The sequence below is a fragment of the Martes martes genome, assembly GCF_963455335.1.
Source record: "Martes martes genome assembly, chromosome: 15".
Lineage (NCBI taxonomy): Eukaryota > Metazoa > Chordata > Mammalia > Carnivora > Mustelidae > Martes > Martes martes.
The window spans coordinates 24,336,408-24,350,763 of NC_137903.1; the positions used below are offsets into that span (position 1 = coordinate 24,336,408).

Genomic DNA, 14,356 nt, shown 5'->3' on the forward strand with positions numbered 1-14,356 from the left:
TCAATTTTTTATGATGGAGAGATTTCAAAGGCTAGGTTCTCTGGCCCAGACAGAACAAGATTTGTAACAGAAACAGGGACCCCTGGTGGCTCTTGTGTGAACTGCCACAATAAGTTACAAAGAGACTCGTCTTGGGACCAGGAGAGGCTCTACATGCCAGAGACTAGAAAAAAACCTGTGTGTGTGTGTGTGTGTGTGTGTGTGTGTGTGTGTGTGTGTGTGTGTGTGTAAAACGAAGAATGGACTATATATGGTTCTCTATAGTCAGTACCCAAAACAAGATGCCACTGAGAGCTGGCTTTCAGCAGCCAACCATCTGGTCAGGCATCGCCTGTGTCTGAGGGGACAGAGACGTGAGCCCGTGTCCTCGTGACTCGCCGTGCCAGATTTCACAGTGACCTGATAATGGAAAAACCTATCTCTGGCTAACCTAAGAACAGTATGTACTGCAGCTGGCTGGATTACGACGATGGGGAGAAGCAGAGGGCAGTGGGAAGGGCGGGGCAGGGTGATAACGAGGGCTTCATTCTCAAGGTTTTGGGTGATGGGAAGGCTAATTCCTGCAAGAACAACTTAGAATCTACTTTTCAACTGAAGTCCCCAAGCTAGTTAAATAGGAAGATTTTTTTAATAACAGTCAGTCCCTCCAGTCCCCTTGCTAGAACAATTAAATTACATCCCTCAGACAGTACAAGACTTGTCAGTGGACTGTGGGGAAGATGATGAGTTGACACCAGGGCTCGTGGCGTTTGTTTTGGGGAAGACCGTGGGCTTGGGTCGTGTGGCTGGTGGCTTGACTGGGGCAGCCATCTTGACTGACTTGACAGGCCGGAAGGCGCAGGCGATGTCCCCGGCAGTGCTGGCACTGCGCTGGAAGGCGGGCTCGGGGTCCTTGAGGAGCTGGGTGTGCAGGGGGCTGGAGGGCTCCGATGTGGGGGCCACCACTGGGGAGGTTTTGAGGGGCTCCAAGGTGTCCAGAACCACGTCAGGAGTGTGCTTGACACTGCTCTGCCGCTCGAGCTCCCGCAGCTCGTTCAGGGCAGAGTTCATAGTTGCCTCAATATCCTGCAAAACAGGAAAGAGGAGGTGAGGCCGGTGGAAGAACTCCCCAAGGATCCTATTTCAACAGCATAGGCCAAATCATGAAGAAACCAACTGGAGGGAGATGTCCAGATTATTTTACTTGGCCAAAATCCTTAAACATATGAATGTTCAGAATGTGGGGAAGGGGAAAAAGGGATTTTCATTATCAGGAGATTTTTTTTTCTTCCTTTAGAAAAGAGTAGCGGAGATGTTATTTTAAATCAAGTCCTCAGGTTTTAGAGATATGCACTGAAATAATTCTGGGTGAAATGACATATAATCCAGTGGGGGCGGGGGGGGGGGGTTTGCTGAAGTAAGAGTGGCCGGGAGTCTGGTCACGAGTATGTGGGATTTATTATCCAATTCTCTCTACTTTTGTATATGCTTGGTATTGTACATAATAAACTATTTCTTACTAAGTGGTGGAGATGAAGTATGATCTTTGTTTTCTTGTCTTCAAAGCCAAAGGTCGAGAAGGGTCAAGGGCTGAGGAAAGGTTCCAGAACCCTCGCCCTGAAGATTCATCAGGACACCTCCCCCCCACCCCTATGCCAACCCCTAACCCACCCCACCAGAGCCCAGTTTGAGGAAGCCATTTCCCTCTACCCATCACCACGAAAGGGGACCGAAGAGCGACCAGGAGGGGGAGCCAGAGCCCGCACAGGTGAATCACCTCCCGTGAGCCACAGTGGAACCACCCAGCTCTCAGTAAACAGCAGAACCAAAGACCCTCTGTCTGCAGCCAGCTGCCCCTCAGGGAGACCTCCCAGCTCCCTCCCCACCTCTCCACACACTTGTGTCCGGCACCCCCAAAGCACCACAGGGCTCCTCCTTGGAATCAGGCTCACACGTTAAGATGACAGGTTCCAAGCCAAGGCCGTGGTTAGGGTTCTTGGCCCTTCCAGGGTGAGCTATGCTTTCTGTTGACGATTTTCACTCATCCCTATGATGTTCTCAAACCATAAAAACTCTCAGGAAGAACCCCATCATCTCCTCAGTCCTGCTCCGTAGTAGAGTCAGTACCGGGAATGTATTCTAGCTTCGTCTTAACACCTGGCTCAGGAGGGAGCTGGGAGGATTCCCACGGTGCAAGGCAGATCGCAGCCACGAGCTTCAGCAGACGCGCAGGAGGAGAGGGCTAGCAAAGCAAGACATCTCAGGCCCGCTGCTTAATACTATGCTTGCCAGGTACACCTTCCCTAAGCAGAGCATCCCAATTAAGCCAATAGAGACCGGACGTAGCCTCTATTGCCCCCTGGAAGACGGGGCAAGAAGAATCTCAACTCAGTTGAAACACAGGAGGGCAGCGGGGAGCCCTTCGCTCCTACCTGGTCTAACGAAAATTATAGAGTTGGGAGAGGCGTCTGAGTGAACTGCCTGGAGCGACCCCGGAAGTCGGATTTTTAGAGGTGGGGCTGGATCGCTAATAGTCCACGGAAAACAGAGACTTGTCAGTGTGGTGCATACGCAGAAGGAAGACCCCATAACCAGGGAGCTCACCGCCACTGCCCCCCCCCGTGAACCCAGGAGCTGTCGGTGGTCTTCTACCTCCCATTAGGGACCAGGGATCAGCCGCAGGGAACGGCACAGGGGCACGGCGGGGGTGACAGAAAAACATGGCCAGCACTACATCTGAGCCTCGACACTCGCGCAGCTTCATGAAAGACTACCAGGCTCTCGAAACCCGAAACCTGCGCAGAATGGACTCTATCAAAAGACTCTAATGTGTTGCTTTAAAAAGTACAAGCCTCGAGAGCCTGTACGTGAGTAAAAAGTCTGAATTCTTTTATTCTGTCTTCGAATTCTTGGGGAGAGTGGGATAGACGAATTGCGTAGAGAGCTGCCTCCTCGGGTCCAGACGTCCAGCAGCCTCTGAACTCGGTATGTGATGCACAGACTTCTGCAGTTTCATGGCCCGTCATAATTAACGTAATTAATGTAATTAACGTGGCGCTACGCGGGCACAACAAACGGAGATGTGCTAGCCGGACGTCCAGAAGCCCCTCCCCACCTTACCTGTGCAATGACCTCAGGGTCCACGGGCCGATGGTTATTGAAGCTCTTTGACCTCCCTGCTGTCACCGTCTTCCGGATCTGCGGACTGTCCAGCCGATTCTTCAGGGACGAGTGGCGGCTGATGGAGTTGAGGCTCCCATGCCCACTGATGGAACACTTATCTGGCCCTTCCTTGGGGAGACTCTGGCTCATGATGGGCTGAGAAGACGGGCGGCAGCTAGCCCCCACCCCCGGGGAGGCCGAGTCAGTCAGGGAACTGCTCAGCCCATGGCTGTCGCTCCGAAATGTTTTCCGAATACTCCCAGATTCTGGCCTCTTCCTTTGCCTTCAATCACAAACAGAAAGGGCAGCGTGATCAGGGAGTCCTGGCCCCAAGGAAGCTGGGGCAAGAGTGAGAGAGGGGCAGGTACTGGCATCCACAACGTCTGGAAGAAGAGGGACCCACGGCACGTTCTCTCCTTGGCCTCACCTTCCCTTGCTTTCTATGTGTCTCTGTTCCCCTGCCACCCCCAACCTGGGCAAAGCAGAAACAGATACTTACTTGGTGGTCTTGGGCTTTGAGTTCTGGAGATGTAAGGTGCTGCCAGGAAAAATGTCTGATTAAGAGAAAGTTTCTAATGGAAGACAGATTCACAGAAAGGCCCCCTCCATTACCTGTTTTGAACAGAAACCTAAGGCCCAGGTAGGAGAAAAATTCTCACCATCACCAAGAAGGCAAGAGGAGAGTTGGTTTTTCCAAATTCTAGCATGTTTCTTAGTCCAAGTACAAGATTGTGATCATTCTTGCTCAGGCAAGAGGCCGTAGTGCTTCTTGGGCAGACATGGAACAGAGTACTTTTCAAGAGGCTGCAGTGGTCAGGGCCAAGTTTGTGCCTTTTCTTAGGGTGGAAATCCATCTACGTGACCCTAAGTCACCCAGTACTGGGCTGAACCCTGGCTCTGCGCGAGCTTCCTTCGGCCCGCTGAGATTCTCCTACAAGATGGCCTGGCGGAATCCTAGTAGCATGGGTGTTGCCTACTGCTGAATAATTTCATTTTTTCCCTTGGAATCAGATTCACAAGGATCTAATCTAAGAAGAAATCCGACTTCTGGTTTGGGATGGGAGCCGGGCAGCTCTGATCTCGAAACCACTAAGGGCCACGAAGGCCGAGGCAGGAGCTGAGGTGGAGGGAGGGAGGGGGGGGACGGAAGGTGGAGTGCTGGTCTATGTGGCCGAGCCAGTGTCCTAAGCCAGTCCTGGTCCCGTTCACTGGTCATTTCTTCTCCATCGGGGCTTGGCATGGAACCCGGCACGCGCTCCCTGCAGCTGCCCGCTCGGGCCATTAAGCTCTGGGCGTCAGCCACTCTTGAGCAGTAAGAGGATGTTCTCAGAGTCTTAGAAGGCCCGGCTGAAATGACTCTTCCCGGGTACCCCAAGTTCAAGGGCAGGCAGAAGCAATCACTCCCTCTTCTGTTCCTCTGTTCCTTCAGGGCTTCCGACGGTGCTGCTTTTTAGTCACCTGTCCATACAGCCTTTCCTTTGCCGGACCAAGTGCCGAGGCCCAGTCCCATCTTATTCATCTCTGAATAACCAGCACGGGCGCTTGGCACAACAGGGAGCTCTCGCTAAATGTGTGAAATTAAATCGAACGCCACACCCAAATAACTCTTTGCTGATTTCCTTTTTCCACTTGAGGATCGCTGACTCACAGAGCTCAAACCGCTGAGGAGGCAGCTTATGGAGCAGCTGGTGTGGGCCAGGTCTCTGGCCAGGCCCCGGGGACAGGAGGAGAGGAAGGCAGAGTTCCTGGTTTCAAGATGCTCAGCCTGGTGGGTTATCCGGGTGCGGCCTCGGTCCTGGGGGAGACTAAAACTGCTGTGGGAGTACAGAACACGGGCACCTAACTCGGGTTCCGAGGACCTCGGGGGTGGCAGATGGCTTTCCCCAAAGAGGTCAATCCTCGGGCTATGACTTGAAGGAGAAGAGGAGCTGATCCGGGGGAAGGGGGCAGCAGATGCAAAGGTCCAGGGGTGCGAGAGAACCCAGGGCCTGGGAAAGGAGGGACATGTGGGGCAGGCAGGGAGGCTGGCAGAGCGGAGTCACTCCTCAGGGCAAGCACGGCCAGGGGCTGCCACTGACCCACCGACTAGCTGGCATCCGGGGAGCCTGTGTCCTCCAGGAACCCCATCCTGACGCCACCAGGTAAGGAGCTCAAGGGAACCACCTTGACTTTCCACCTGGTGTTCATCTTTTGACTATTTCAGCTATTATCCTGTACAATTTCTTGGTACAGATGGCATCAAATATCTGATGGCTTAGAAACATGTACCTAACTAATTATTTAACTCTCCCTCCACCAACCCCGCCTTGGTTTCTGGGTTAATTAGAGGCTTACAACCTTATGATGATAGGCTTATAATTAACACACACTTGTAAATAAATAAAAAATGCGATTAGTCCACAGTTACTTTTTACTAGCTCGCCCTCCCAGCAGGGCACTGGGCTGGAGGGAAATAAATAAATTCCTCGTTCTTTTTTACTGGTCTGCCTTAAATCATACCTATGCTAAGTGAGCTGAATCAGCGACTTCACTAACTTGAGGGCCAAAGATGGAAAAGAGCCACGTGCCCCAACCACTCCCCCTGCTACCGGCTGGTTGGAAGAAAGCCAAGAGATCTGGGCGAGCTGGTGCAGTTTAAAAACAACAAGCATCTTTTATTCTCCTTCCAGTTTCAGTGTCCAGAGGCTATGGTTAACAGGTTTCCAATGTGCAAATCATTTCATTCCTCCAAAGCCAGAGGGGAATAAAAACTGTACATCATCTGCAATCCGTATTCATCAGAAGGCCCTGGGGCTTGTCATCCCGCTGGCACTGGGCCAAGTTTCAGGGTCTGGCGGAAAGAGGTCTGCAGGCTTTGGGACTTGGTGTCTGGCCCCTTGAGATGAGATTAGTTCTCCAATAACCTGAATGTCTCTAGGGGAGGCAGCAGCGCACGGGCGTGGAATCCCTCTAGCCGGCCAGATCGGGTGTGGGTGGAGTTAAGACCCTGGGACGGGGCTCACAGCCGCAATGAAAGCTGGGGCCAGAGTTAAGAGCCTGCCGGACAGGAATGGGAATCTGCAAAGGGACTAACAGGGGACGATGACACAGGGCTAAAGCAACAGGGAAAACACGGACAATTATTTCTACTGGTATGAAAGGGCAGAAGGGAGCTGGGGGTTAGGCAATGATGAAAGAGCTTAGGACAAAGCTTTCCTGGGGAGGGGGGCGGGGGCAGGCAGAGCGGTCTCCTTTCCTTGATGGAGCGAATGCCAGACAGGGCAGGAAACAGACACGTGGTCTCTAAGTAAACCCCTCTGGGGTCATGTGAGCCTAATGAAAGACGCACATGAAGCTGGATCTTTGGACAGAAAAGGAAGGGCCAGGAAGACATCAAAGACTATTATTTGGGGAAGAATTGGAAAAGAGAAGGCACCTCTGAGAAACAGTGCAAAACCAACTTGCATAAGGGGACCAAAGCTTTGGTCAAGTTTTCATCATCAGCCGGGGCCCTGCCCGAGCTGAGGGACACTGCACGAGCCCAGGGCGGGGTGGCCTTCCACAGCAGGAGCCTGGGATCTGCGGGCAGGGCCTGGGGAAGCTTCCTCAGCCCTGTCCGCCTGCAGCAGCGGTGAGCACATGCAGTGTTAGGCCTGGGCAGGGAGGTGTGGCACAGGCTTGGAGAGGGGCATGAGGCCGGAGGGTGAGGCTGGGTGTCACAAGGCATTCAGGGGAGCAGAAAATGAAAAGCAGAGCTTACTTGTTGATGTTTGCAAGATAAATATCGGCTACATGACCCCCACTGGGACAGCTGGCCCCCGCTCTGGCTGTCACCTTTTCTTCAGGTGGCTCAGAAATGACCTCAATGTCAGACTTGGGGCTGGACCTCTCCACGACACCGTCCTCGCTGGGGGAGAAGGGGCAGGCAGGCAGGGAGGAAGGGGAAACAACAACAACACAAAAAGCAGTGTTAAATTGGCGAGATGGCCCCCCAACACACACGCGACCCCCGCGACAGCTCTGAGGCAGCAGTGACACCTGGCTGGGCTAGCTCTGCGCGCAGAGGCAAGGAAAGCTAAGGGCCTTCGGAGAGTCATTAAATAAATATAAATAATCCCGCTGCGTTCTGTGGGATGCTGTGCGGCCGCCACAAGGCTGAGCTAGAGGACACCTGGATTCGAGGCATCTGCCTTCGACCCCTCGCTGCTTTCCCGGGACAGATGTGCCGGGGCCACCTCCTGGAGAAGGAGGCTGCCAGTCCAGAGTGCGGTTTATCTGTTGAGGTCCCGAGCACTGGGGGCCAGGACAGGCTGCTCTGCGCTGGCCCTGGAGATGCCGGCGTTGAGGCAGGACACCGCCACACTCAGTCATCGTGCATCGAGCCCCGCTTATAGCGTCCAAGCCGGTCCCAGGTCAGTCCACTGCTCTCCCGGCCCCTCTGGCTACTGATGACAAGGAAAGCCCCTTCTCCCCCTCAATTCATCTTCTCTCGGTCCCGTAGTGAAGTCATAATGCTAAATTTGGGAGGGTCCTGTCCACGCACAGATGGCCACCAGGTTTGCGATGTTATCAACAGAGGGAGGATCTCCCTGCAGAACGAGCCGGGGAGAGGCTGGGAGGGTGCAGACTCACTCAGGATATCAACCTTTAAAAAATAATATTAAGGGAAGGACTAAAAACACTGACAGTATCAGCATCGCATCCAAGGGCAGGGAGTCGGGGGCAGAGGCAGGGCAAAGGGGCAAGGAGGCAGGCTGGGGCTGGGTTGGTGGGGGGGGGGGATCATGGGGGCGGGGGAGAAAAGTGCTCCTGCCCCAGAGACTTTGCTTTAAAGAGCAGGGAGCCACCCGACAGCCCAGCTGATGAAGTCTCTCTGGGCCCAGTTCACATTCCCTTTGCTCCCCGAAGTCCTCTCCCCTCCTCTCCCTGTCTTTCCCCACGTCAACCTCATCTGGGTTAAATGAACTGGCTCGTTTCCACCAGGCCGCTTAAGCTAGATTTCTCCTAGAAAAGCAATGCATCATTTTCATTTGCAAGTGGAAAAGCGCCATCAGCGGCCCAACTGGTTGGGATGAGCATAGTTTTGGGGTTTTTTGTTTTGTTTTTAAAAAGAAAAGACGTAAAAATGTTTTCCCACTCTGAGCTTTCCAGAACGGAAATGTAAGTGGTCAAACAATAACCCCTCATTATCACTCATCAGGTTTAAGTGTGGATGAGCAGGAGTGCTGGGAAGTTTCCAAAATGACTAGCGGGGTGGTGGGTGGGTGGGGAGAGACTTGCAGGGGGAAAGAGATGAAAAAACAGTCCTCCACAGAGTCTGGGTGGGGTCCTTCAGGGACGGGGTTGGCTTCCCCTGAGGGTCGGTCTTTCTCACTCTCCTACGGAGCCAGAAATAAAGTCTCACTCCCACAGCGCAGCCGGGGATGCCTAGAGGGGCAGGGGACCCAACGTACGTGTCTTGGACCACGATGTACTGATGGGGGATGAGTCCGTCGACGCCATTGTGCCGGCCTTCCCACCAGTCATCAGAAGCCCGCTGGTAAAGCAGCAGGGACGCCCCCTTCTTGAAGGACAGTTCTCGGGCTGTCCGGCCCACGTAGTCAAACTTGGCAATGGCCTCGATGGGCTCACACTCTGAGAAGGGCAGAAAAGAAGGAAACACATGTTGTTGGGACCCAGAGGCTCAGGAAACTGGGAGGAAAAGCCCAATTAGCTGAACTTACACTGGTGGGAAGATAACCCGGTGTGAGAACCAAGCCACGGAGGCTCGATGGCTGAGGCAGGGATCCCCGTGCAGACTGCACCATCACCCCGAAAGCACGTGTGCGCCCTTTCCTGCCTTTGGTCATGCTCCTCCCCCCACCCGGAAGCTCCTCCTCTCTCATCTTCCTGACGAAGCACACTGAGTCACAACTGAAACAGCATCATTAAAACACAAAACAATACAAAGAATACTTTATTCTCTCGGCAGTTTTCCGTGCAAAAACGAACCACACGTGCATGGCGGGAGTCTCGTCTTGCTTGGACACAGTGTGCCTCCTGGGAGAGCGCGTCACACTGCCCAACAGGCTAGCCCCGCTCAGGGCAAATGGGAACTTCTTTGGTGCGTCCACAGCTCATAACACCAAACCCTATCGCTGACCTTGTCCTGCTGCATTTGTAAGCTTCTTTTCTGATCATAAAATAACTCCATTAATTGCAGAACATTTATCATACTGTACTCTCAATACAACAAATTTTATTTATACTATCCATTCCCTCTAGTAGACCGTGAGCTTTTAGTCTCTGTAAGGAGAAAATAACTCAACCAATCTAGTTTCCGTGGAGCAAAATACAGAAATATATTTTGTAGCTAATACGGGGGAAAATGGACATAAAAGTAATTTGAAAATTAAAAAGGGGTTTACAAATGCAGTGACTTTTTATTTTTGGGTGAGCATCTATCTCCTCTGCATAAAAAAAGTGCCTTTTTCATGAGCTTGTTAGGAGGAGTCAATAATCAGCAATTTGTAAAAGCACTAAGAACAGGGCCGGCCTATAGTGAGCACAGCGGTGTAGGCGTTAGCCCTGATTCTTAGTGTGTCGTCATTACCATTATCTGTGCTGAGCGGCAGGGGGAAGGTCAGAGAGCCAGAAGGCTCCCAGAAACCTGGACCCTGAGGTTAAAGTCAGTATTCCGAGGAGCGGACAGGAAGGCTGCCTATAGGCAGGACCAGGCCCAGGCCACGTGATCGGTGGGCCTTCTCCAGGACAAGCAGGCCTGGAGGTTTCTTTCTAAGAGGCCCACCAGAGAAGGCCTAGCTAAATATCCCATCTCAGTTCTGTATAGCCTTGGGCATATCACCTGACCTCTCTGGCCTCTGTCTGCTCAGCTATAAAATAGCTGGTGGCTCTATTTCACTAGCATTAAGAGATAAGGCCTACAAAGCTTCTAGCAGGGACAAATTTCCCTCCTTCACCTACTCCCCTCCTGTAATGGGGAAGATTATCAAACGGATCCATCTGACTTCGGCATCCAAATAAGCAGCCCTAATTTTTTTCCTTCTCCTCTAAAAAGCTGGCCTAGGATTGTAGAATTCATAGCGAGGCAGAAAGCAGGGACGGCTCCAAAGACCGTGCCATTTCGTTCTTGTGCCCAGAAAATTCTGAGGCCCCTTGTCAGCTGCTGAGTCTTCCAAGAGCCCAAGGGGTCCAGAAATGAAGGCGCGGAACTGTTGGAAGGAGGGACGGCGTGCTGGCTGGACAGACCCTAATAAATCATGGGCGCTGCCGAGGAGCTGGCGGTGACAGCTGCACATCCCACCTCGCGATGCACACCGCCAGGCTGCTCAGAGCTCGCATGTCTGTACTTTGGAAAGGGTCAATTTTTCCAGTCGGCAGGCGTGAAAGCGTGTGGTTTCTGCATCCTGAGTCCCACTCCCCTCTGGCTTGCTCCTGTTGGGTTCTTGGCACCAGCTTCTCTATTCCCCAGGCCTACGGTTTTCTCAAATGAGCTCTCCTTGACTTTGGTCTCCAGCTGCCTGGCCAGAGTCTAGGCTGTAACAGGGGACCAACATCACGCCTGTGAGACAGGCAGGCGAGACAAGGAGCTAGAAGGTGGGTGCGGGGCAGGGAGAAGGGGCGAGAAGCTTTAAAGGCTCTGCAAGGTCTAGCGTTCCGTCTCTGCTTTAGCACAGAGACCGTTCTCCTTGAGAAGACGGGCTGTCGCTCCAGGGAAGGGAAGGAATGAAAACGAGACAGGAGAGCCCCCTGCCTGGTGCACTGGGAGCACAGGCTATATAATCCCTTCCTTCCACTTCACCGTCCCCCCCTCACCGCCCCCCCACAATCCCGTGGCCCAGCTGCCCCGGAAGTAGCGCCCCCTACCGTCATCACTCGTGTGGTGCTCTGTGGTCACGTCCTGGGTTGAGTCCTCAGCCGAGGTGGTCTCTCCATGAGGGCTGTCACTGCAACAGAAGCAAGAGACATGGGGACCTCAGCCCCTCGCTGACCAAACTCTTGTCTTCTCCTTCACGCAGCTTCCTTGGAGCAAGGGCACGGAAGGTGTCTCATGCTCTCCACCTCTGGACTGCTCCCGACGATGATGGTAAAACACAAGGCTCTCGAGGTTCCCTAGTCGCTGCTGCGAAAACTATGCGGGACTGCCTGGGGCTTAGAATATCCTGAGACAGACGGAACCCCTTTTGAACTTACAGAATAAGTCTTTTTGAAAATACAGAGCAACTCAACCCCTCAAGGGCTGTTTTGGGTGAACTAGTCCCTGGAGGTAGCCCATGGAAGAAAACACTAGGCTTTTGCCTGGGACACAACAGGACCTGAAAACCAGCCCTGACACTCGGTAGCTGTGGGACCCTGGGCAAGGGACGGAATCTCTTTAAGCCTCAGCCACCTAAGGTTGATGGTCTGCGGCTGGTGGTCTGTAAAATGTCACAGCGTCGCCTGAAGATTCACTGAGACATGACACAGTGGTCTGTAAGTGGTCTTCCTTTCCTTCTTTCTCATTTTGCTTATGTCTCTAGGCTTTGTGGTTTGGTCTTGCGTGGGTGAGAGAGTGGGAGGTGAGTCAGAGGGAGACGAAGAGTCTGCTGTGGGCCGGACTCCGCGAGAGGGCAGGGCATAGAAGCCAGTCAAGTTCTTCAACAGCTTGCGGAGTCTAAAATCATCCAGGGTTGAGAAATGAGAACGGTCAGGGAAGTTACCAGGAAAATCATTTCTACTCCTGGTCTCCTGCCTTGTGGACATTAGAGTGGATGGAGATGGGCACCAGGAAATTCTAACTTCCTGAGAAACAGACAAAACCCCCATTCATTGCTAAAGCTTCTTCCTCTGGCAGTTGGTGGTAACAAGGGAGCCTTTCCAGGCAATTCTATGGAAGCATTACCATCTCCTCTACCCACCACCTGGCCTCACAATTCCTACCTTTGAGCCTATAGCCTTTCCCTCCTCTTGGGAGAGGGACAGGTCTTTCACTCCAGAAGGTTCCTCAGAGACCAGGGGACCAGTTCAGAAGTCAGTTCCAAGGAGGCTCTCCAGAATCCAGAAAACTTTCTGGGAGAGCATCAACAGGATTCCTCCTTTTTTATTTTTATTTTTTAAATTTTTTAAACCATTTCCTGAGCACTTAACTACCAGCAAGGCGCTGCTCCAAGCGCATTACGTGAACTAATTTATTCATTGCAACAACCCTATGAGACAGGTAGTCTTGGTCTCCCATTCTATAGATGTGGAAACTAAGCCACAGAGCAGCAATGTAATTTCCCTGAGACCGCAAAGTTAGGATATGGCAGATGAGTGTGGGAATGAAGGAAGGAAGGAAGGCAGGAAGGGAGGGAAGGAAGGAAGAAAAGCCCCAGAGGTTCCCCCTTATCAAAAAATGTGGGCACAATTTTTCACTGTTTACTGGGCCGAAAACTCTGATGAGCTTCATAACACTCTAGAAGCCCTCAGGACCGCAAGGGCGCACAGGGCAAAGGCTCAGTTTCCTCCAGACTTGCAAGTGTAGTTACATGGCCATCCTCGAAGGCAGCAATTCTCCAATCCAACTTCAGGGAGTCCTGGACAGCTTGTTAAAAGTGGACTCCCTCACCCCTACAGTTTCTAAGTCTTGAGGGCCGGGAGGAGCTGGAATGTCTGTATTCCTAGCCAGTGCTATGTCACGTAGGTGTTGTTGGTCCAAAGACTCCGCTTGGAAAACCACTGCTCTAACGGAAAGGCGAGATGATGCCTTTACTAGGCCCCTGGTAGCTCTGGAATTCTATGCTTGACTCCACACCCACACGCCGGCCACACCGCAAGCCCGCGGACACCTGCGGTCTGCAGAGGCCCCGCAGGCCGAACAGCAGGCAGTCCCAGGGAACTGGATTCTAGCTGCAGGGCTTGGTAAGCGAGGCGAAGGGGGACTGCCCTCTCCTCTTCACAGCTACGGGGAGGCCAAGTGGCCAGCAGGTCCCTCTCCCTGGCTCTTCCGGTCTCCCGGCCACTCGCCAGGATTCTCAGGCTCTAGACCCCTTCCGCCACTACCCCCCACCCCCGCATCCATCTTAGCTCGCTTCCTTGGCAGTTCTTTCTCCTCTCAAAGAAGAAGAGAGGCTGGGAGCCTTCTGAGTGGGTGAGTCCAGCGGTCAGATGGTCCTTCTTACCCAAGGTCACCTCCTTGGTCCTCGGGTGCTCCGGCCTCCCACCCAGTCTGCGGTAGTAACATCCCCTCACTGATCTTGCGGTTTGTCCAGAGGCTGCTAATGATAGTCGGATGTACAACGAACAGTGGGGGGTGGGGGCGGGCAGGGGGGCTGCTCCCCCTGCAGTGACTCTGTCTGCTCCCCTGGTCTGGGCCTGGGGGAACAGGGCTGGGGGTCGGGGGGCTCTGTGTCCGGGGATCGGCCCTGAGATATTCGAGATGTGAGGGCACACTTTGGAAGGAACATAAAGCAGGCGCTGGGAGCACTACTTCCACAGCTTTTCAACCCTCCTGTGAGAGAAACCGATCCTCCAAGTCACATGCCCAAGGACAGCTCCCTGGAGCTCATCAGCTTGTAGGCTGAGACCTGAACGACTTCCCCCATCCCCACCAACCATCTGTCAGTGACAGAAAGCTTTCTCTCCGAGCTGGCGAATGTGGGCTTCTCCAGCTCGGACCCAGGTGCTGGGATCCGCAGGACAGCGGACAAGACCAAAGCCAGGGGTGTCAGTGGTATTTTTACATTCACGGACACATGAATATCACGTTCTTCACTCCTCAGGCAGGATGCTGTTCTGCGGTGATCAGGGAGAAGCATGGGCCCACTGGCCTCTAATTAAGTCAACAAACTCCCCATCCTCCCCCTGCCTCAGTGGGTAGTAATAGGGCTGCTGAACTGGTTCCAGATGTTGCGTTCAGACGGAATCCAATTTGCGCTGGCTCATGCTTTTAGCTCAGGCTGAAACACCATTTGATGGGGAACATGCGAGAGGAAGGGGGAGGAGGTAAGGGACATTAAGGGGTAAAAGACAGAGGTGGTTGCCTTTATGTCTGATGGGAAAATGACACTGTCAGTGGTACCCCCGGGGTTTAGTGTGGGGTCCTGGATGGTGTCCTGTACTAAGACGTGTCAAGGTTGGAATCCCCACCCCTAAAATAGCCTGAAAGATGGTCACTGGCCTCTCTGGGTTACAGTGACTGTATCTGTAATATGGAAAGAGTAATTTGGTAATTGTCTAACAGAAGGATCTAGTAAAGATGTGCCCTAGGGATTCCTTT

At 53.1% G+C, this 14,356-nt stretch overlaps 1 protein-coding gene across 2 annotated transcripts in view; it reads right to left on the reverse strand.

The window, feature by feature from the left end:
• Positions 1–604: 604 nt before the first annotated feature.
• SRGAP2 (SLIT-ROBO Rho GTPase activating protein 2) overlaps positions 605–14,356 on the reverse strand; it is a 226,089-nt gene continuing 212,337 nt past the window's right edge. For both annotated transcript variants that reach the window (XM_080823944.1, XM_080823943.1), the window contains exons 18-22: positions 10,987–11,066; positions 8,574–8,754; positions 6,881–7,027; positions 3,100–3,424; positions 605–1,065 (exon numbers count right to left, since the gene is read on the reverse strand). In XM_080823944.1, coding sequence (XP_080680070.1) covers positions 682–1,065; positions 3,100–3,424; positions 6,881–7,027; positions 8,574–8,754; positions 10,987–11,066 — 1,117 coding nt within the window. In that variant the 3' untranslated portion in view covers positions 605–681. The remainder of the gene's footprint in view (positions 1,066–3,099; positions 3,425–6,880; positions 7,028–8,573; positions 8,755–10,986; positions 11,067–14,356) is intronic.